We start from the raw sequence: 23715 nt of genomic DNA, 5'->3' as shown, positions 1-23715 counted from the left end.
ACCAATATCCTTCTGTTTGTAGCCGCGATTACGTAAGTCAATGACGTGGGCGTATAAATCTGCGCTCAACTCGCACCCCATGATCAGAAATATCGTATACAACAGACAGATGCAACAAAGCTGAGATCATAATACCTTTTATTATTGTCTCAGCAACAAAGTAAAGCCGGTTTCTTAACACGGTAATGCAAAAGCCAATGTAACCTTATGAATCATATCGCTAAAATAATTGCGAAAAGGATGCCCGATGGTTCATTGGTCAGGAATAAGAAGCCATTGTCCTACATTACGTATTATGTGATACAGAATGGTACCTAAGACCATGCCAGACACCCGTGATCCATTTTGCATGGCTGATGGGTCATTGATGGTAAGAAATCTGCACTTAAAAACAGGGCTATGCAAAAAATAAAAATAAAACTTTTGGCCATGGCTGTAATTCACATGGTTGCCATGGTTACATTCTAGAAGGTAGCTAGTGACCTTTTCGGTAAATCCCATAAGCCTTTGCGAGTACACCTGTGATGTCATGATTTGACGTCATGCCAATCTGCACCGATGGGCACATCGTTTATCGAACATCGTTACTGCGCATTGCAAGTCGGCGTGACGTCAAATGACGACATCTCAGGTGTAAGCCTACTCGAAAAGGCTTATGGGATTTACCGAAAAGGTCAATTCACCTTTTTAGTAAATCCCATGAGCCTTTACGTTTGGGATATTAATGCCTAGTCTCTGCAGCAGCCAGTTTGGTTCCGCTCCCTCCACACTATGGAGCGAGCATAACCAAACTGGCTGCGGAGGAGACTAATTGATGTCGTGACGCGCGATGCGACCTTCACGGCATTTTTAATTATTACATCACTTAATGGCAACTATTGACTTATCCCCTTTTTGGTGACATCGACAATAACATCAACATTTTCAAACTGAAATAGCAAAAAGAAGCACACTATTATGTTCCGCATATTTTGATACCCATTGAAAAGTGACTTTACCAGCAACCTTTTCTAATCTATTGTGAATGTTTTCAAAAGCGTTTTTGTAGTTGCTGGGAAGTCTTCCGCTGACCTGCGCTACAATTTTCTTTAATGACATATTATTTTATTATTTTAGCGAAACTGCCACCTCCTACGAAATGATATCAGAATAAAAACAGACAGTATGGAGAAGACTCGAATCCATTTGAAAGATCTCACCAGCGTCGAAATGCAGGAACGTTATTTTACCATCGATAAACACAGATATGATTTCATTATATGCCTGAAACGGGAAAACGATGTGGTTTACATGAAGGCTGATAGCAAGTAGGTTTTAATTTAATCCAGATCTACCGTGGTGCAAAATGGGAAGTTCTAATTGTATGTTTCTTATAGAAAGATCGCCTAACGCAGGTCGGCTAAACTTGTTGGACGTTGGGGGCCACATTGCGAAGTTCAGACATTTAGTTCTTCTTCTTAGCGTGTCCACGGCACAAGATTAAATGTGTTTCAGCCAGTGCTGCACACATTTTTCAGCATTCTCATTGTAAACTGCTAAGTCAGCTGTTGTGCATGTTTGCTCCAGTTGAGGGCAACACATTTAGTTTATAGTGCATTACTAACCCGGGATTACTAACTGTTGTTTTATATATTCATAATGTTATTTTTTGTAAGAAAATGCTTCGCGGGTAGCACTAGACACCGTCGATGACCGCCAGTGACGTAGCCAGGTGGAGCCGGGTGAAAACTGCCCCCCCAACACACAGACAGAAAATTTCAAGAATTGGAAATGGGGACCAAATTGTAAAGAGTCATTTAAATAACTAAACATGTGACGAAAAATTGACCAATGGGGACGAATATTTGGCTTTGCCCCCTCACACTAAAACGATGGCTACGCGTACATATGATCGCGTGTACCCCGCGTGTTGTACGTCTAATTTGTCCACCCCTGAAAACTTTGAGAAACGAAGGACACGTGGGTGTGCAATACTGGATAGTCGCCAAGTTTTAAGATGGAAATGATTATAAGTACAGAGATTTTGCATCCTTGGGAAGATTGCTTATTCTATCGGACACCTTGCACAGTTCAGTGATTTTGAGAAAGTGGTCAAATGGTCATTCACATTGAGCTACACTCAGCATAGTGTTACTCACTATGCAGCCTTTCCGCCCAAGGTCAGAACTACCCGAGCGATAGAGCTATATTTAATGAGAATAGTCTTACGCCCAACCCTGTCTTATAGATGCAATGGAGATGGGTTGACTTGAAATCAATCAAAGGACCAGCTTTCCTGTTCATATTCATAAGTTTTTCAAACATTCTTATGTAATTTACTACTAAATGCAGATATTTTTTTATTTACATCCAAAACCTTTGTGGCATTATCTCAATAAAAGCCTTTTTTATTCTGTGGAAATGAGGCTTACCAACATAGTGTTGTATTTTCATTAAAAGACGACGGTTTAGAATAGTAAAAAGATTTGCTTGTTGCATAATGAGAAAGAGTGTGCATCCTTTAATCATTAAAGTATCAGAAACTTAAAATTTAGATGAGAAGAAATATCGACTGTGAGGAAAAGAAGAGTTGCGAGTTAAATTTGAAGGTAAACTGTAGTGCGCCCAATTATTCTTGTGTGCACTAGGTCATATATATAATTCAGTATGCATGTAGAAATGCAATGAATAAGTTTGAAATGTTAAACCACCCAATAAATAAAATTCTCGCTTCTTTTTCCCTGAAAAGGCAAGAGATGGAAGAGTGGTACCAAGCACTTCTTATTCCTCTTACAAATCTTGGGTGGCTAGAAAATGCTGATAAAACGATTAAACCAAGCAGTGGATTAACTCGGAAGTGTAAAAGTTGTAAGAGCAGAAAACCTCCATCAGTTACACCAAGGAACCGGAAGCCAATCTCAGTTCATGCCGTAGAGGGCGTATTTCAAAGAGAGCTTGAAACCTCCAATGTGGCTGCTGATGTCTCAAAGGTATATTATGTTTTACTTAACAATACTTGTATATTGTACTCTTTCAGCTATAGTTTGTTTTAATTAACAGCCGAGAGTTCTGTATCTTACAGTCCTCTGTTTACTTTCTTATATCTTCTGTCAACACTTGCATATATTTTGCAAAACGTAATAAATATACAACCTAAAACAGTATAAGCTTTAAAGTCAAGAGTATTGTTAATAAGGCTTTTACGACGGAAGTTCATAACAATTGATAAGTTTTTAGCGGGTTCGCCGTCGGATAAGTTTAGAACTGACAAGCTTTCGTCAGGAGTAGCTCTGACTTCTGCAGAACAAAGTACCTAAGAATGAGACAGGTAGGCCGCCCTTGCCTACTGGTGGCTCTGAAAAGAGCCGTTCACTGAAGACTTCCCTTGTCAACAGAGAACAAGCAGACCTCGCCTATCTACTAATGTGAACGGTTTGGTGGCTCTGAAAAGGGGTAGTCTTCAGTGAAAGACCTCATAATTTTTCATTATTTTTATTCAACGTTGCTTCTGTCCGTACAATAGTACGCAATAAGATTGAATCTTCATTTCTATCTTGCCAATTCTACATCACAATGACCGCTACTGTAATATTTTACATTTACACAAATTTGTTGTTGTCTTGTGATACTATACCGTAAAACCTCGTCTACAAGCATATATAGTGATTTTGATGAAAGCTAAATTAATCAGCCGGCGCTATCCACTATCCAGCGACAAAAACGATCGACAAGCATATACAAACAAGTACTATTGTAAGGCCAATCTATTACTCAATTCGGTTACTTAATTGTGTTTACAGGTAGGCCTACATGTTACTGGAAGCCCCACGAGTTGTGATGAAGAGCATTCCACAAGAGATTCGTATTCTTCACAATCAAGCATGTCTAGTGATGAATGGTCGTCATCATCAAGAAATATGGAAAGCTCTTCGACAGGTAATTATCAAATTTGCCTAATTATGACCAAATAATCAAACTATTACTAGAATAAGTCAAATTAATAAGATAATGTGTGTAACATCAACTTTGTGTTGTTCCTTTTCTTTCATTTTCCTACACTTTAATAGCTGGAATTTCAGCACCTAATGTCTACTTTCAAAATGGTACCCCATTCAAAGCACCTGTTCCATGCACGTCAGATCTTAGACAGCACATCACAGACTGCCAGGATGTCGACAACAACCACTACGAAGTCAGCCCTGATGTATTCAATAATAACGAAAACCAGTACACGGCTCTGAATTGTGGAGCAGGAGGTTTTGCCATTTATAATGATCAGATATTAAATGCAGGGGAAACGGCAAGAGCTAGAAGAGCAAGTCGTAATAGTAGGACATTCGAATCTGACATCCCTCGCGTTCGTCATCTGGAGCCTGAGGTTAAGTTGCGCCGAGATGCACCAAGATCACTCCGAAGCAGGGAAGATTCTGTTTACTCCCATGACTACGCAGCTCGGCAACAAATGTCACGCAGCCAAGAACATTCAGCTCCGGATGCACAAAGACCTCTGCAACGTCCATCTGGCAGGCAGCCATCGGTCCTAGACATCGCAAACTTCGCAAAGCCACTTCGTAGCAAGGAAAACTTGTATCTCGAATACCCGCCGCGTTACTATGAAAACTCGGGAATGACACCATATTATCTACAGCCTATAGGGCCCTGTGATGGACCATTGGAGCCAAAAACATCTGAAACTGAACGCAAGTACAGTACACCATATGAATCCAGCCGCAGACGCGCGTCGCCTCCTTTACCGGCCCGTGATGGAATTACCAATCACGCTAGTTTGAGGTTCGTGCTTTTTGGACCAAAATGTATTTTAGTCAATCATAAAAAACTCCTTGTTTATTAGGCAATAGAAACAAATTAGTTTGATCTTTTGATCGACCATCGATGCTTGGTAGATCCTTATTATTTATGAAATCAATTTATTGACTATTGTTAATTGTAATAACATATGAATCTGTGATTTATCAGTTCATTAATAACAAGCATCGAAGCAGCATCAACGGTCGATCCAAAGATTTGTTTCTGGTGCCTTATATTAGGAACCTCACTAAAGCTAGCCCGGTGGCAGAAGGACTCGTGTTATATCATATGTGACCGTCCATCTCAAACCGCTCGTAAAGTCGGCAAATTGTATTTCGAGTTACAGTGCAAAATGTACATAGAGGTTGTATTCATATGTCCCTAATATTTGTCCTACATGTTTCTCATTTTAGTCCAGTCAAACACTAATCCTTAATCCTATTGTTGAAGAGGATAATAAGCTTACTAATGTATAGAATTAGTAAAAAGCTTAAGTCTTTGTTTGCTTTGGCTAAATCCTGTTCAAGTGGTGGGTTAACCAACAATTAACAATGAGAGGACATTCCTGAACCTCGTTTAGTTGGGGATGATTTGAAGTGACCACCAATTATGACCATTTGACCAGCAATGTGGAAAAAGAGAAATAATGTAGTGCCAAAGTTATGTACCCTTTTACTGAAGGAGCAAAGTTTAACAAGTTATAACTCCGCTTCTGGATATCGTTTGAAGTCAAATGATATATCATTGTAAAGGTTATGATATATATTTTCTGAACACGGAAGAAAAATTGGTTTCCCTTCAATTGGGCACATTGACTGGAAGAGGGAGAGCATTTTTTATCCTGTCCCGATACAGGTGGTTACCAGGGCGTAGGTTTGTGGCGCCCGTAACCGGTAAGGATATGAAATAGTGCCCCTTCCCTATAGGTTACCAAAATGACTCTTCCTGAACGAATTTTGCGAAGGCGCGCGGAAATGTGCACATATGTTACTAATTATTTCGGTACATTGCGCTAAAACCGTCTCATAATTTTTGTGTTTTTTAACGTCCGTGAAGCGCGTAAAAATGTCAACTTTCATTGTTTGGAGCTGGAGAGATAATAAATCAGAATAAATAGAATAATGAATCTATACATAAATTGACCCTCCCAACCAGGGGCGTAGCAAGAGCATCAGGGGCACATGGACGGGCCCTTTTAACCAGTGTGGGATTTACCTTATGGGGGCCCTGGTCGAAATTGGAGGCCCCGAACTCACGTGCCGAGGAAGGCATACTGTGCACATAAGTCAGCGGCCAAGTTTTGGTTTACGTAACTATACTATAGAAGTGCTTATAGACATGATAGAGGGGGACTACATATTTTGTTCCTAAATTTGTTCAGACTATTTTAGCCCAAGATCAACATGAATTTTGCTTTGAATGAGCGTGAAGCGCGGAAAAAATTAAAATTTTAGCCTATTTTGGCCAAAAAACATGTTGTTATTCATGTTATTGGGGTTAAAAGAAAGATGCATAGGGCAATTTGGAGGCCCAGGACCCGGGCCCATCTGCCCATCGGCCCTGCTCTCCATTATCAGCCCTTATTTAATTTTCGCTTTTGTGCTCAGGCCCCTGAACCCTGGGGGCCCATGGACTTCGTCCACCCTGTCCCCCCGTTTGCTACGCCCTTGCTCCCATCCACTACGCTTAATGTTACTATTCATGCTATTGTTTAGGTTGCTGGTTTGCTGCATAACTTGAAAAGTCAGGAACTCTGGATATTTCTCCAAATTAGGTGGTTGGGATTATTTGGGAAAACTTTTGAACTTTGAAAAAAACAAAAACGTTTTACACTTTCCAATTCACTCGGGGAAAATACTGCAATTTCTGAAACGGGGACAGCGCCCAGGGCTTTAGATGTTAGTTAACAGTGCAGTCCTTTCTTAATTTTTGTCCGTTTCTTTTAATATTTCATATACAGACGATTTGTGGAAAATAAACGACAGGACAATGTGACAATTACATTCCAAGAATCGGACCTACAGGGAGGGAAAAGATTGCACTTAGCAAATATTCGCGGGTCAATTTGGTAGGTATTATATATTGGTCTTCAAACCTCGATTTTGCTTCCAAAACTATGAGGAATGGGTTACAACCAAAGATTCTCAGTCTGCGCTAAACCGTGGCTATGGGAGTAAAACACAGGTTCGACTGCATGCCGAATTTAGATAAACCAAATTTGGGTCATACTTACATAAACGTGCCGGCCGGGGGGGCACATCGAAATATTTTGGTAGGTATGCTCCCCGGAATTTTGAGGTGGTGGGTCTTTGGGAGCTGACGACAAACCAATAAAAGGGGGTCTTTTGGAGCTGCGAACAAGTAAAATTGGGACTTTTGGAGCTGCGATCAGTCCAAATCAAGGGTCTTTCTTGGCTTTCTGGTTGAAAATCGCCTTAAAAAACCTTTCAGAGCTGAAATGACCAAAATCAAGGGTCTTTCGGAGCTCTATTTTGGTCAAATAGAGGGGGTCTTTAGGAGCTGCGATATCCAAAATGAGTGACCCCCGGGCGTGCCGGTACCTTTCCAATTGCAGTGTAACCAGCTCTCTTAAATTGGCCGATTGAAAAATGTCAATCTTTTAACGATTGATGATAGGAATCAATCTAAAAAAAAAAAAAAAAATGTTCACTCTAACTCTCTTTGTAGACTGATTTCACTTTAATCAAGTGTTACTCCTAATGTACTGCCAAATGACCTGTGTTGCATATGTTTGGAATGAGATTTCAAACTGTTTTAGAGTGAACATTTTCAAACTTTTTTCAACTGGGTAGGAGTTGTCCCTAATTTGAGACGGCAAATGATTGAAAAACAATGAAAATCAATCCTTTCGACTGAAAATTCAATCGAAAAAGATTTGCCTCTAACTTTAATCGCTAAAAGATTGTAAAAGATTGAGAATCACTCCTTTTGACTGAAAAAAAAGTTTGAAAAATTCAAATCACCCGACTGAATATACAGTCGAAAACTTTTTGTCCCTAATTCGGTACGGCGAGATTGAAAATTCAATCTTTTGGATTGAATGTTCAATCGGGCAATTTAAGACAGAGGGATGTGCAGCTAAAAAAGCGCACACCATATGCAAACCTCAATAAACCGCCGAAGCTAAACGTGGTTGGCTCTTCCCGTCTTCCGAGTTATCGTACGGGGTAAGATAAGAGAGACAATAAGCAGTTAGTTCCGTAGTTCAATTACTCACGTGAGCAAACTGTGACTGCGCCGGGACTCGAACTCGCATTACCGCACACCTCACATTTAACATCACGGATGAATGTATCAAGTCTTTTAAAGATGTATACTTTTATATACTTTAGACCAACAATTTAGCAGTTATAAGGATTTTTAAAAAGTTTCCATAATTCCAGGGTTAAGGCCAACCTTAACTGCTCAAATAGGTAGGCTACATAGACATGATAAAGATTTATTTTGGGACACTGTTAATTTACGAAATTGTCACGGAAACAAACATAGGCCTATTGATAAACCCTTTGGAATTCCCGCTGGTTTACCAAAATACGGGAACGGCCTGAACGAACCTGTGCACTTTGTCCTTATATATATACCACTTGAACAATTTACTGAGTTTATGTGACGTTTCTATTTTTTATGACATATCTATAATTATGACGCATCCCACTTGAAGGGAAAGATTTTCAGGATTGCTAACCTTTTAAAATGAATTTGGTTCATTTTTTCCAAATATTGTTCACAGACCAATAATTTTGAATTAATGTCTTAAAACACCAGATAGTAAAGTGGGTTTTTGTTTTCATTTTACCTCGTTATTTCGGGATTTTCGGCATAAAATGTCCAGAAACTGTCCTGACAGTTCCGTCTAATATTTGGCACAGAATTAATAATAAAACATAAATTTGACCATAACTGTAGGGCCCAAAATGGTTTCAATGCAAAACATAAATTTGACCATAACTGTAGGGCCCAAAATGGTTTAAATTTTAAGAACGCCTTTAAGAACAATATCATGTTGAATTATGTTCCTAATCCAGTTACGAAAACCCTCACTGTTTCCCCATCAAAATGTCACATAGACCTAACTAGGGTGTCCAATTTGCCAAAAAGCGGTCATTGAGTCAGAAGCCCCTTAAAATGCGTTATTCAGTGAAACCTGATGCATGAAATGCGCCCATAACAGTGTCGAAATAAAAATCTGGTAATTCTAGAAAAAAATGGGGTTATTCGGCGAGAGCTATTCCAAAACCGGTCGTTCAGAACTATTGGGTCAGTGACAAAACAAGTGGTCCCACATCCCCGTCACCCATTTCCAGTGAGCACGTAAAAGTCTTATTTTGGAATAAGTACTCAACCTAACACTAATTATCTCATATATCTCATAACCCCTATACAGGAGTGTGATTAAAAGCTTTTGAAATATCCAGAAAATTGTTTTAAAAAATCCAGAAAAACAGTGCGAAATCGGGCAAAAATACCCTAAAACGGGCTGAAAATCAATAATATTGCGTAAATTTCGACTACAAAAATCCAGACAAATCACACCTCTGCCTATAATCCTAACTCTACAATAAGTTATGCATGTTGATCTTTACTCCCTATTCCAGAAAAATACAGAACTAAATTTTTTGGGATTAAAAAAAATATTATCCTTTTTTGCCAAATGAAACATAGCTAAATATCCTAATCCTTTAGTTAGTCCTAACTAGCAATAAAAGTGAAATTTTAAAATTTGGCTAATGTTGGGAAATAAGGGCCAAAAACATGCGTGTTTAGGGTGTTTTTCGTATGCTGTGACAATCAAGCCCTTGTACTATGACTACTTTCAGTTAATGCATTATAATTTTTAGAAAAGATATGTTTTATTCTTATAACCAATCATTTAATTAAAGTAACACACACAAAAATGTTAGCAAAATTTCGGCACATAATCAAGATTTTGAATGATTAGACTTGTTCAAAGTTTTTGATTTTTTGACTCGATTGTCTAAAAACAAGCCAAAATGCATGTTTTTGGCCCTATATTAAAACATTTGGCCAAATAGTGAATTTTAACTTTAATTGCCAGTTAGGACTAACTAAAGGAATATGATGCAGCTGTGTTTCATTTGGCAAAACAACATCATATTTGTTTTATTCCAAAAAATAAGTTCTGTACTTTTCTGGACTGGGGAGTAGAACTTCTAGCCTTCATATCGAAACACTTTTTTTTTTTTCAATTATGTTCAGGATATGTTCCTGGGAATCAACAGAAGGCATAGCTCTAGAACAGCAGTTGCACCCTGGAGATGAGCTTATCAAGGTGAATGATATCAAGGTCCAAGGTCGTGATGCCAAATTTGTCTACAATGTGCTATCTTCCCTGGACACAAATGAGGTAAATAATAACGTTCCTGCAAAACCTAACATGTCAGCAGACCGGAGTTTGGTCTTTTTTCAAAAATCGATTTTCATTATCTAGATCAATATATTATTAAAAATTAAGACCTTGATGTTTTGCAAAAGGTCAATCTACAAATCGTATACTTTGCAAACTTGCTTAATTTATTGTTGTTAATTAGTTATGACGTTTTACAAAAGTGTTGTTGTTTCAGCCCTCTTTACAATGTAACTCAAGAACCACAGCACCTATAAAAGTATATCTGTGATATTTTAATTCTTCTACACGCTCGCTATGAATTGAGCAATGCAGTTTTTGCCAAAGCTCACTACCATTCGTAAGATGCTGTGAACTACCAACTCACAACAGTTTAAAATAATTAATAACCTTAATACTTCTATTATAGATGCACACAATTAAAATTGATCAATTTTTTAATTGATTTTTAGAATCATTTGTTGCGATATATTTCTAACAAACAATTTTGCAAAACATTATGTTCGAATGTTTGCATCAAGTTTTCAAAAATGTTTTAGAACCTTGTTGAAACATTTTCATACCCAAGGCAAAAAAAAGTTTTCTGTAAAACATTTTGTTTTTGCTGTTGAAGTGTCATCCCTAAAATTTAACTCAAGACAGGCCTCGAAACCTTTCTTTTTCTGATTTGATTTGTAATCTTTCTCAATATGCAATTCTAGATTTGCTTGACGTTGAAAAGAGCTCCGCATGCTACTGCGCTAATCGTAGACCGTCAATTCCCAGACCAAAGTTTAGGCATCACAGTGGAAAACAATATCGTAAGTAGAAAACTTTTAAAAGAGTCGTACCTGATTATGTCAGGTGGGTCGCGTTGCAGTGGCGTAGTCAGGGCTAAGTTTTGCCCCCCCTTAGTCCTCCACCCTATACTCCACGTGACGTGAGCTGCTGGCCGCCCTGATATTTAAGATTTTAGACCTTTTTGTGCTTTTTAGCCCATTTTTGACAATTTGTGTCAAATTTTGCCCCCCTGAATAATTCCTGGCTGCGCCACTACGAGTTTAAAACACTAACAACGAATTAACCAGACCGGTAAACACATATATATAATAAACACATTGCACTTTTTAAATCCATCATGTCATTAAGCCCATTAACCTATAATTAGTAAATTGGTTGGTTCAACGTCCAACATTTGGTCGTAAAATTATGTTATCAACGTTAAAGCAATAATTGACATCAAAAAACTTTCATATACAACCCTTCTATAGCCAATAATTATACAACATTCCAAACCCACTGAAATTTCCACTTGAAATGACCAGACCTTTATATTTAAGAGTCTGGTCATTTCATTTTGATATAATCTTATTTACTTCCGAATTTATCCTCAATGACAGATCAAGAAAATCTCCGCATCAGGAGCGTTTGGTTCTTCCACCACTCTCAGTTGCCAGACTACAGGTGTCATCAATGCTGGTACATTGGTTGATTGGGCTATCACTGAAATCAACTGGCAACCACTCAACTTCTATGCAAATACAACAGAGGTAGGCCTCAACAAATCTTACACATTTCCAGGGCTCAGCGCAACACTGCCTTATCTCCACTGGGCTATTCCATTTAAAATCCACACTACCCCTGTGGAAGATTTAGCTTTTAAGCTAAATCTTCCACAGGGTAGTGTGGAAGACTTAAAGACCCAAGATTTTTAGGACTGCTTAATGTCAAAAATATCAATTTTGAATAATTTGCCATAAAATTTGTATTATATTGCTAATTACAAAAAAAATAAACATCATTTGATATCAGAAAGAGATTCCTTGTATTCAGAATGCAATTCAATAAGTCTGATGTGCTCTCAAGTCTTAAAAAAATAATGTGCAAATGTTGCTATCCGATTCCTTAACCTCAGGCTCATTGCAAAACTGTCTAAAACTGTCTCATCAAAATTTTTGGCAAAAATAAGATTTTGGTACATGTACAAAACTTTGGGCTTTCCAGTGGCAGCAAAATCTTATGTCCATTTCTGACCCCAATAAAGTATAGACCAGTGAAACATAGCTTTGTATACAAAAGGCTTATGAAGCCAGAATTCTTAAATATAAACGTAATTTTATCAAATGACCAAAAGGGGTTTTTTTTAGTTGTTGTTTTTTCAAATGAAAGTAGCAGTTATGGAAATGGTTATGGTTATCTTTAAAAAAGAATAAACCCCAACAAAAAAAAAACAGTCATTGTCATTCATGTTTCACTTATTTGATCTATATCACAGGTTGAAGCACTTCTTCAGAAGGGGAAAAAGGAAGTAGCCCTGGTCGTGCAGCCATCAGATCTGGTACAGGCAATGAAAGAAGCAGCCACCTTATGCTCAAGATGTGGGACACCATCAAGTCCACCAAGTTCACCAAAATGCAACCAGTGCCGTCACAACTTTAAATCTACTTCATGAATGTAAATTTTCTACTGCAACCCCCTTTCACCAGGTCACTTGTCCCCTGGTTGAAATTTCATCAGCGTTATCTGCCCGATTTCAGCTGGTAATGCCTAGAAATGTTTGACATCAAAAAATTAAAATATATGGGCAATGCCAGGCGCATCATTTCATTACGCAAAGTTTGCATATGCAAATTAGGGAATTAGGGTGGTTTGGAAAAGTTTCTCCTGCCTTATCATTCACTTACCAAAAAATAGTTTCCATTATGCTATTCACCTGCATGTTTAGCTGCTGCATTAATACGAAATTCAAATGCAAACTTCGCATTGCGGAATAATGCGCTTGATATTGCCCATATACACAGATGTGCAAATGCAATAAGAATAGTGTAGGGTGTAAAATTACAATAAAAAACATTTATTTCATGACTGACAGCACAGAAAAAAATCCACATTGAATTGATAGCAAATGTGTCTAAAAATACTTTTAATGCATTTCTTTACTCAGTAACTGCTCGGTATAGCTGTATACATATTTGTGTTGTAAATAATTATTGTAGGCCTATCATTAGTGCAATGTACTATTGGGGGAGTACTCAAGTATGGTTTAGAGATGTGCTGCTGTGAAATTGAAAGTGGACCCACGGATATCCCAAAAGTCCAAATTTTAGCCAAATTTAAAGAAAATTACCTACTTTCTACTTAAGGGATCTAGAAAAAAGCGTTTATTATGCGTTTCGACAGTATTTTTTGTGGGACATGAGAGCACCTCAGACCTATCGAATTGCATTCTGAATCTGAAGCATGTCTTTCTGATATCAAATAATTTTCATTTTTGAAAATCACAATATAATACAAATTTTATGACAAATTATAAAAATTTGATATTTTTCAAATTTTTGATATATAACAGTCCTCGAAGTAAATTATATAAATCTAATGATATATTCTTAAAGTGTATGTAGCTGGGAGGAAAAGCCGACGGTCAATTGAAAATTTTGACCTTTCATATTGAAGATATGGATTTTTTCCCAAAAAGACCTAATTTTTTTGGGTGTTTTTGGAAAAAAATCCATATATTCAATACTGAAAGGTCAAAATTTTCAATTGATCGTCGGCTTTTCATCCCACCTACATATACTTAAAGTATAAATCATCAGATTTATAAAGTTTACTTCAAGTACTGTTAAATATCAAAATATCAATTTTTAATGATTTGCCATAAAATGTGTATTAAATTGCGAATTTCAAAAAATCAAAATTATTTGATATCAGAAGGACATTCTTCAGATTCAGAATGCAATTCGATGTCTGATGTGCTCTAATGTCCCAAAATAAATACTGTCCAAACGTTCATACCCCAGCCCTTAACTTTCCCAAAATTTTTGATTGAGGCTGTGGTTTTCCAAAATAAAAAAATGCTTCGAAAATTTTGAAAAATTACCATCCATATACCAAATTTCGTCACCTGGGGTTAAAAAGGGGTCATTAATAAACCAAATTGCTGAAAATACGACCCACGTTTGCAGCACATCTCCTTATGGTTATTTGTACGGAGTTCCCACCCCAGGTACTATTACTCAGCATATCGAGGGCTCAGAACTAGAAAGCCGTAACTCGCTATGACTAGCTCTCACAAAATGAGCATAAAGTTGGCTCCTTGCTTTGGTCTTCAAAAATCAATAATTCCTCCACAATGTCTTTTGTTGTCTGTTGAATTTTGTCATGATTAATGGACTGTATCTTCTATAGTGCCATGGCGACTTTATGCTCATTCTGTGGGGAGCAGGTGATTGTGAGTTGAGGCTTTCTGGCTCTCAACCCTCGATATGTGAGATTCCATCAACAACTTATGCAAATGAAGCAATGATGCTGGCTGCCATATCATGATAGATTGTTAGACTTTTCTTACCATTTTTGGTAAAAAAAAATTCCCACCAGGGAAATCCTGGCTACACCACTAAAAAGTAGATTGAACAATTTGGTGGTGTTGAACGTTTATTGACATAAAAATATAAATATACTGATGTTTCGTACAAAAGTACTTTATCAAAGTGGCTACACCACTGCTGTTTTATGATACTTTTTCTGTTTGGATTAACATATGTGATGCAATCAAGCAAAATCAGTCGGAACTCGGAAATATTGATTTTGAGATATAGCCAAACAAAGGAAATATTTCCTTTTGTTTCCTGTTGTTTTGCAAACTATTTAATTGCTCATATCTTTGGAACTGGTTGTTCAATTTCAATGGAGTTGTCTGCAAAATGCAGCTTTGTAAATGCTTTTTACTATCCTATAAGAAACTGAAAATTTAATATTTCCGAGTTCCAACTGATTTTGCTTTCAGGATCGCATCACATATGATGAATAGCTATCCTATGAGGCAAGTAAAAGTATGCACAGGTTGTTGACATAGTCAACAAATATTGTAAACAAAACAATGTAAATATTAAATAATAAAATATTATATGATAATACTTGTCATGATTCAATACAGTTTGGAAGAAAAGCTCATGTTCACTGCAAGATACTTTCTTACCAAATTGCTGCTATGCTAAGCTATCGGTTTTGTTTTGTTTTTAGCTTCATTTTGATTTTCGTGAGCTGGCATATGTAGTTCAGGGCACTTGAGCTGGGCTATTCCAGTTGAATTCCATACGCACAAGACCTTAATAAATGTGTGAATGTTCTTAATGGAATACATTGGCGGCTCTATTTGAAACTCATCTTCCCTCAGTGGAACATTCAGGTTGAATCAAAGAGGGTGTATGAGATTCAAATGGCTAATGTGTTCATTCCATTCGAAATTCATACTCCCCCTGTGTGGTAGTGTGGATTTTAAATGGAATAGCCCAATCATCCAGTGCTTGTCACTGACCAGTACCACATGACCAATCCAACAGGTCATCAGTTGGGTCATGCAGTCGGAGGGTTCCAGATGCAATATTGTTGGAAAGAAAGTTCCAGTATTAGTTTTGCAAAATTCTACATGACCTTGATCTTCCACACAGAGGGTGTGAATATCAAATGGGATTACCTGAATGGGAGACTCCATTTGAAATCTACACCCACTGTGTGAAAGATTAAGGTCATGTCATCGATAGTGGTTGTGTGGATTTCATCTGGAATAGCTAGCTGGTTTTGTGCAAAGAGCAATGCACGCAAAATATGAAATGAAGATGGGCAAGTGGATTAGCACAACAGGCAAGTGGACATTTTAAAATTCTGTGAGGCCCCAACTGATGATTGTCCTAGTTTACCTGTATGAAATCATCATTAAAAAAAAAATGTTTGGTTGCCCTCAACCGACCGACCCAAAAAATTGGAAATCTTGTTTCGGGTTGGTTTTTTATGCAATCACTTTTTAGGAAAAACCTTAAATTTGGACAGAATCAAAGACTTTTAGATTTGTTATTCACTCATTTTATTTATTAAATGCATATTTGATTGATAACAAGAAGTATTTCCATTAAATCCAGTCAAAAAACACACAATTTTTTTACCATAAATGCTCAATATTTGTCAATACTAGCCTTTTCAAAATGGAGGAAAAATCGAGGAAGAGTCCATGAAAAAAAAAAAAGGATCAACCTACCGACCCTCCAAATTTTTGTCTCAGAAGGGCAACCAAACAATTTTTTTTGCCTCGTTCGGCTGCGGAGCAGTATACCACAAGTTTCCTCCAACTGCTATGATTTTTACCCACAGGTTTTATAATAGTCCTTAAAGGAGTATTTTGTGATCCTAGCATCATCTTTTCTATGAATTTTTTTAGTAGATATCCATGAAAAATGCTTATTCCCAAAATTTCAGTGGATTCCGATTTTGCGTTTGCGAGTAATGCCTGATTATGTGTATTACACTGCTCAATAGACCACTGTGTTGTTATTTCGTTCTGGTCTACCAGAACAAAATACTAATTTGATACTTTTGCTAAATGAATTAATCTGCAAGAAATTTTGTGTACAAAAAAAATTATGTAGACAGGGGTTTCCAGTGATATAAAAATCTTGATTTTTTTTTGTGAAAAGTGGGAGGATGATGTTGTGGATCACAAAATGCCCCCTTTAAGGTCAGTGTTAAACAAGTTAAAACAACAAGTAACAAGTATCAAAATTCTGGACTTGCCAACGATTTTCCGTTTATATGTTGCTACCTGATGTGCAGACTGGTGTTTTTGTCACGTGTTGATTATCATTTATCAACAAGGAAGAGCTTTCAAAAGTTCAGTTCCAGAAGTGTGGTCCCAAATAAAATTGTTTCGATGAGTTCCGACTGATTTTGCTTGATCGCATCACATTATGAAACAAAGTCATCCATTCTTATTGAGTGCTGGCTGCTCATTTCTTTCCCAGATGGCCTAACTTTTACATCCCTTTTAAAGCACTTCTCTTTTATTGAGAACTATGATATCTTCCAGATTGAACTGGTGGTCTGAGAGTCTGACATGAGTGGGGACTGCAGAATCCCGATTCTCATGCATTAGAGCTTCCTCTCTTCCTCCAACTTTGAAAAATCTCCCCGCCAATTACCATCATGTGAAGAAAACACCCATCAAGCCTCCGCGAAGTCCAGGCATGAGAATGTGTTTTTTTTTTTAAACTGCCTGAAAAAGCATGTGAATTTGGCTTTAAAAAGGCCCAAAACAAGCTGAAAAAAATAAAAATGTGTAAATTTGGACAACAAAACTGCCTGAATTCAGGCAAAAGCCTGAAAATTCTCATGCCTGGCAGTCTGATAAAGACCCAGTGGTTGGGTCGCAACATAACTGAAATTGGAGAGTCTAGAATATTATTATTTATAGTACTTTATTACATAACACTACAGAATGTCTTAGAACATACATAACATACAAGTGTGGTTCTTAGGACAAAATACACACTACCTGCCAAGGAAAGATGTTCTTTTTTGTCCTTGCTATTCCCATAATTGTGCATCCTCCATACATGTCCATCCACGTAAAACAAGCTTGCAAGTGTGGTTCATTAGGGCATCGACCAAGACAACTGAGAAAGTTGCTTGTTTCAGAATTTCGTGCGCAGATTAACCTTTTGACCACGTCTACTTTTTAACATGTAACTTCAGAACATTCAGCATACGCTACTGTTACAACAGCTTGGTAAGAGACGGATGCATGGAAAGTAGCACTGTGGTCCACGTCCAAAGGTGTGCACAAATATTCTCTCAAGTCTGCATGGTACTTTTTGAAAGCTATGTTTTGAGTCTTTTAATTACAAAGGATGCCATCTAGTGGTTCTTAGGAAAATCTACACACAACCTCAAGAGGACAGATTTTCTTTGTTGTCTTCACTTGTCCCATTGTCCTCTAATCTAATACCACTCACGTCCAGTGTACTTTTGTCCTCGTATAAGCTTTCTTCTTCATCCTCTGCATCCATATCAAACAAACGTACACGCCGACAATTTCCGAATAACTAAATAGACAAAACAACAAAGAAGAAAATGATTAATGAAATAAAGGTGATAGTTCAAAGGGTTATTCATTCAAAAATCAAAATAATCTCTTGAGCACTACCTGCCGATCTAACATTGCCTCTGATTGGCCAATTACATGATATCAGAATGGAGCTTTGCAAATAATTCGCCCCAATTTTTTGTGTGTGGTTATAAAGCCTATATCCTTACCATAAATTTCACCCAGTAACCTATTACCTAAGCCCTAATCCTAAACATATTCCTAAATATAACCTGACTCTAATCCTAACTCTGATCCTAACCTTATAGCCTAACCCTATCCCTATCAGTACTGAAAACCTTAGCCCTAGCCCAAATCCTATGCCCCAAACCTTAACTCTTTTTGGACTAACAACCTTTTGGACAAACAAACTGTTCCTGAAAATATTATTATTGAAAGGATATGAAAATAACAAAAGACTAGTAACAAGGGTGTGATTCCTAAAAAGCTGATCAAAATTTCTGAAAAACAGCACTTTCATATCATTTTGAACTAGGGCAGCCTCGTCCCTCCACTTTATAATCAAAATGAGCTATTCCAGTTTTGATGGTGCATACAATAATATGCAACCTTATGGTAGTTTTGTATATCATATATGTGACCCACTGTGCACTGTGCACCAACCTCCTTTAAGCCTATGCTAGCTGGAAAAAAATGAAACGGAATGGCTTACCACACAGGCCACTTTTCTTGAGCCACTAACTGCAAATGTACCAGCTTTCATGTTGTCTAGACGACGGTAATGGCTGACATGAGGACCAAGATCAAATCTGCATCTATAGAGGAAAGCAATCAAAGGATACAAGTTGGGAAATGAGAATTTTATAAGCAAATGAGGGTGAATATATGCTAATGTAGCAGTTGTTATTTTCTCATGCAGAATGTTTGTAATTTGAAGCTGAAGACTACTTTTAAAATGAAAAAATTGCACATTTATGGCAATGGTATGACTCAAAACAATTGTTCAAGTCAGGGGTAGCGCTGACTTGCACGATGGGGTCACGGGCACATTCTTCTAGCTTTTGGCGCACATATTTACCATTTAGAGGTTGCTAAAGGGTCATTTGAACTCTTTCTTTCTATTGTTTTGAATGCATAGTTTCACAAAATTCAAATTTTTGACCCCTTGTTTGAAAACCTAGCACTACCCTGAGCGCTACCCCTGGTTCAAGTCCCAAACTCTTCATCTGCTGTCTGCACATCCTCATTGATTCCACTATACTATGAATAGCTCTTAATAGGCTGGAATTATTCGCTTTTTGTTACTTCGCGAGTCAATAAAGTTCCAACTTACGCACGCGTAAATTCACAAAAGCATGCGTCATTCACGCAAAATGCAAAGTGCAGTTCGCGTAGGTGCTGCGCCTAGCTGTGTCAACGCCATTCTGTATCAATCCATGATGTTATGAGTCCCGCCTATTACGAGCTGATCAGAGTATAGAAATACTCCTAATCATCGTGATCCAGCAACCATGGAACCATTGTAATACCAAACTGATAACCCTGTACAATCAGGCCACACCTTACTGACTTTGTATCTCCCTTATATGGCACTACTGTTAAACACATTTTTAAGCTTTCTGTGATTTTCGTAAGTAGGTAGCAGACCGTGGATGTCTACACTTGGCTATATGTCCACAGCGTATTGGAGTACAACTCCTGTTAACGTTTGATGCCTGACACATATCACTCACTCATCCCCCCAACTACATGCACACACCACCAACACATATTGCAGAGGTGTAAGTGAGGTCACGATCCACAAAAAAACATGCGATCCAAAGTTCCTGAAGTGCAAGGGGGCTTGTCCGGGGAATAGGCTGCAGGGTATCGCCCCCCCCCCTTGTGGCTCTTTTAATGACAAATTATCATCATCCAATCCCAAAAATGCAAACAAACAAAAAATTAAAAAAATTTAATTTTTTTTTACATTTTCGGAATTTTTTTTTTGTGGCCACATTTCCAGAATTCCGGAAATTTCCGGAAGACATATCTCTGTGATATCGCTATACTTACATGTTTTGACATTGACCCAATGCCGTCTCTGATGATATTTGTGTAAAATGTTCATCGTGAAGAGCTTCTAATAGCACCTGACAGAGCACCGAAACGCACTCGTCACCTTTACCGTCTCCTTTCTCATGAAGAAGAAATGACAGTGTGTTGTCATCATAGAACGCTGCATCTAATATGTGATGTTCACTGCAACTGGATCAAAAAAGAGTTGTGAAAAACATTTATTCATTTATTAATGGTTTAAAACAGTTAAAAATTGAATTGCAGTAAATTACGAACATCAAAAATCAAAGTAAAGTGTAAAACCAGTGATATATGTAGGACAGAATCAAAAGGGGTAGGCCAGGTCACTCTGCTCTCAGATAGGTGGGAAACGGAGCAACAGAAAATGCAGCTGGCTTAAGTTGAGAGCAAAATGACTTGCTCCATCCAAAACTGCATGATCGTCTGTACCCAGTCACCATACATAATCACGCACAAACACCTCCACTAAGAAAGCACATAAAGCTATTAAATGGGTGATATCAACTGCTCAGTGCCAGAAGTGGGTAAGTGCAAAAGCTCCCATGTGTACCTGCCATGTTCAGATGAGTACAATATACTGTGTGTAAATTGCCAAATGTTCACAGGGCAGCTATTGCACTTACCCAGCAGTTGATATCATCATGTTCGTTGAATTGGTTTGAGGAACATGTTAGAAACAAAGGTTGCCAATTCTGAAACATTGTTCATTTGCTCATTGCAGAACATGACCAGATTAGCACTTGTTCAGTGCAGAGGGGACTGTAACAGGCCTTCTCTGACATTACAAATTCTACCTGTTATTCTATCAAGAGCAATTAAAGCCCACTTTGCGGCTGGCCGCTTGCGTGCAAACCCTTGAGGAACTGGAACCACTTCTACACCAGACTATTAAAACCTCTATTATTAAATATTTCAGTCAAAATTTTGGGAAGCAATGGTAAAACAGCATATAATTAACACTGCAACATATGTGCCAATAAACCAATTTACTATTCGTTATGGCAATTATATAGTTTGATCCTTGAGTTTTGATAAGCCAGGTGCGGCACATATGAACAACATATTTCACATAAAGAACTCACAAAAAGTATCTCAGCCATTATGAATAAGCCTATAACTTATATAACTATTAATCGTACAGGTACCGTATTTGAAAACACCAAGAGAAAGAAAATTTAATTCTGACACCTTATTTGTTACAATGGCATGACTATTGTGGTCTCAGTGTATGTTTGTAGGTGACAAATACCCATTTTTGCAGAAAATTGTATTAATATGAATTAAGCCCAAAGATCATGGCGGGTTTACATTCTACAATGCTTGTCTTTATAACCATTGATCGCTGTAAAACCAACATTTAAATTCAGGTATTTTCTTTAAAAACACTGTTGTTATATTGAATGGCATTAGACAAATGAGGTACCAAAATGTGCGTGAATAAACCATCTTCTTCCTATGTTAATATATTGTGAATGCGATCAATACTTCTGTAGCTAAAGGCTATACCGGCCGAGTTACTTTTGTGGGGTCTTTGTGCTTAATTCACTTTTTGCACAGATCCGCCATCTTGCTACCAAAACGAGGTTCTCTCAGCAAACGCATACGCAAAAAGTGTCTCATGCTCTTCTAGCAATGCGCCAGAAGGCTTTTGCAAAGTGTACACGGTAATTAAAGCACAGGCTTACGTACCCACAACACGCACTTTGCGAGTAGAAACTCGTTTTGAGATGACCGTGCAAAGAGTCAATAGGGAACGTCATATCCCTCTACATGGTATATTAGTCTCAGAATGTAAATAAATAAATAATATCATACCTTTGTGAAACAACACTATCGTCATCTTTAGGTGAACCAAGAAATGCAAAGTGTAGACATACTGCTTCACGGTATCCCCTATGTTATAGAAAAGCAATTCATAACCTCATGAATATACACGATTCAATCACAGAAATTTATTTTATTTATTTATTATTATTATAATAACTTTTAAATCCGCAGCTTCAAATGCAGGTTATTGAAAAAGTATAATGACCATGTCTCGTGACATAGATAAAAGTACACTTTACAATGACCGCACTGTGTGGCATGTTATGCAATCAAACAATTTACACGGATGCTGGCCGCCGTATTTGGACATCGCATGATTGCACGCTAGTGTGATTGATCGCTAGCAGTATAGGCTATTCGATTTTTGACAGGTGAAACAAAAGAAATTTTGTTGTTTTCAAATTTAAAAGAAGAAAATGTAACAAGAATTGAATTTAAAAACTGAAAAGAGACGGTTATGAATAAGGTTAATGACTTTGCCTCAGTTATTTTCGGGGTATTGTGAAATATCTAAAAATTGTGCTTTGGACCTCAAATATTCCTCGGGGGCAATAGCTTTTGCTACTTCACCACATCTGCATGATTACGCACACAGCTAGTGAAGTAATCAAAATACCACACACGGACACTGAAGCAATTGACCAATGGGATATCGGAACCAATAATAAATATTTACGAGGTATAGAATGGAAGTATACATTGCATAAAACAAATATTTTATTGCATACATTTTTGCAAAATATTTTGTCAACATAATAACATGTATGCAGCTTAAGGGTATACGATGTATTGTTGGTCGAGCAGCAGAAAAAAAGTAGTTTACAGCATCTTGTGAATGGTAGTGAGCTTTAGCAAAAATTGCTCAATTTATAGCGAGCTTGTAGAAAAATTCAAATATCACAGATATACTTTTGTAGGTCCTGTGGTTCTTGAGTTATGTTGTAAAGAGGGCTGAAACAACAACATTTTTGTAAAACGTACATAACTCATTAACAACAATAAATTAAGCAAGTTTTCAAAGTATATGATTTGTAGAATGAACTTTTGCAATACACCAAAGTGTTATTTTTCAATAATATATTGATTCGGATAATGAAAATCGACTTTTTTTTTTGGCTGCTTCGACCAACAATACCTCGTATACCCTTAAGACAATGGATGACTGGGCTATTCCAGTTGAAATCCATACACCACCTATAATTATGAGACATGACCTTAATCTCCCACAGGGGTTGAAGATTTCACCCATTCAGGTAACCCCATTTGAAATTCATATTCCCTGTGTGGGAGATTAAGGTCATGTCTTCCATAGGGGGTGTATGGATTTCAACTGAAATAGCCCATTCGGTCTAAGTCTTACCCTTGCTTTGCTGTGTTCTGTCTAATAAGATAAATACTGGCAGACGGCGAGTCCTCCGTCATAACTAATGTGTACAATCTATGATCCTTGGCTACTGTGTGCCTGTTTACAAAGCAAAGAATAACAATGTTAATTTATTGATTATTTTAACCCCATGAGAACTACCTGCCGATTGGCCAAAATGAATATTGTGTCCAATTTTGAGCCAATCAAGGAGAGTATTAATAAGATCATCTGTAAATGCACGTTTTACCATAAATAGTTTAAAGCCTAGTCATAATTGGCAATTGAAATGAGCATTTCAAGTTATCAACCAATCAGAAATGCTGTTAGATGACCAGTAGTGTCCAGGGTGTTAATGCTGTCAAGACAATTACTGTTACAAACAGGGACTGCGTCAGGGCTGCATCGCACCTTGCC

At 37.5% G+C, this 23715-nt stretch overlaps 2 protein-coding genes across 2 annotated transcripts in view; one reads left to right on the top strand and one right to left on the bottom strand.

The window, feature by feature from the left end:
• The first annotated feature begins 3670 nt into the window (after window positions 1–3670).
• Window positions 3671–13017, top strand: LOC140162172 (uncharacterized). Its single transcript, XM_072185442.1, has 7 exons — window positions 3671–3915; window positions 4047–4770; window positions 6749–6856; window positions 10027–10174; window positions 10876–10974; window positions 11554–11703; window positions 12429–13017. Exons 1-7 carry the CDS (start codon window positions 3861–3863, stop codon window positions 12603–12605), a joined length of 1461 nt encoding a protein of 486 aa, XP_072041543.1. The 5' UTR covers window positions 3671–3860; the 3' UTR covers window positions 12606–13017.
• Window positions 13018–17818: 4801 nt separating this feature from the next.
• The window catches only part of LOC140162721 (anaphase-promoting complex subunit 4-like), a 32102-nt gene continuing 26205 nt past the window's right edge, over window positions 17819–23715 (bottom strand). The window contains 5 exon segments of the mRNA XM_072186006.1: window positions 17819–18027; window positions 18742–18844; window positions 20085–20276; window positions 21924–22001; window positions 23296–23397. Coding sequence (XP_072042107.1) covers window positions 17872–18027; window positions 18742–18844; window positions 20085–20276; window positions 21924–22001; window positions 23296–23397 — 631 coding nt within the window. The 3' untranslated portion in view covers window positions 17819–17871.

This window comes from Amphiura filiformis, chromosome 10, assembly GCF_039555335.1.
Source record: "Amphiura filiformis chromosome 10, Afil_fr2py, whole genome shotgun sequence".
NCBI classification, from domain to species: domain Eukaryota; kingdom Metazoa; phylum Echinodermata; class Ophiuroidea; order Amphilepidida; family Amphiuridae; genus Amphiura; species Amphiura filiformis.
Note: the sequence above shows the minus strand (reverse complement) of the source record. Positions and strands in the feature narration are given on the sequence as shown.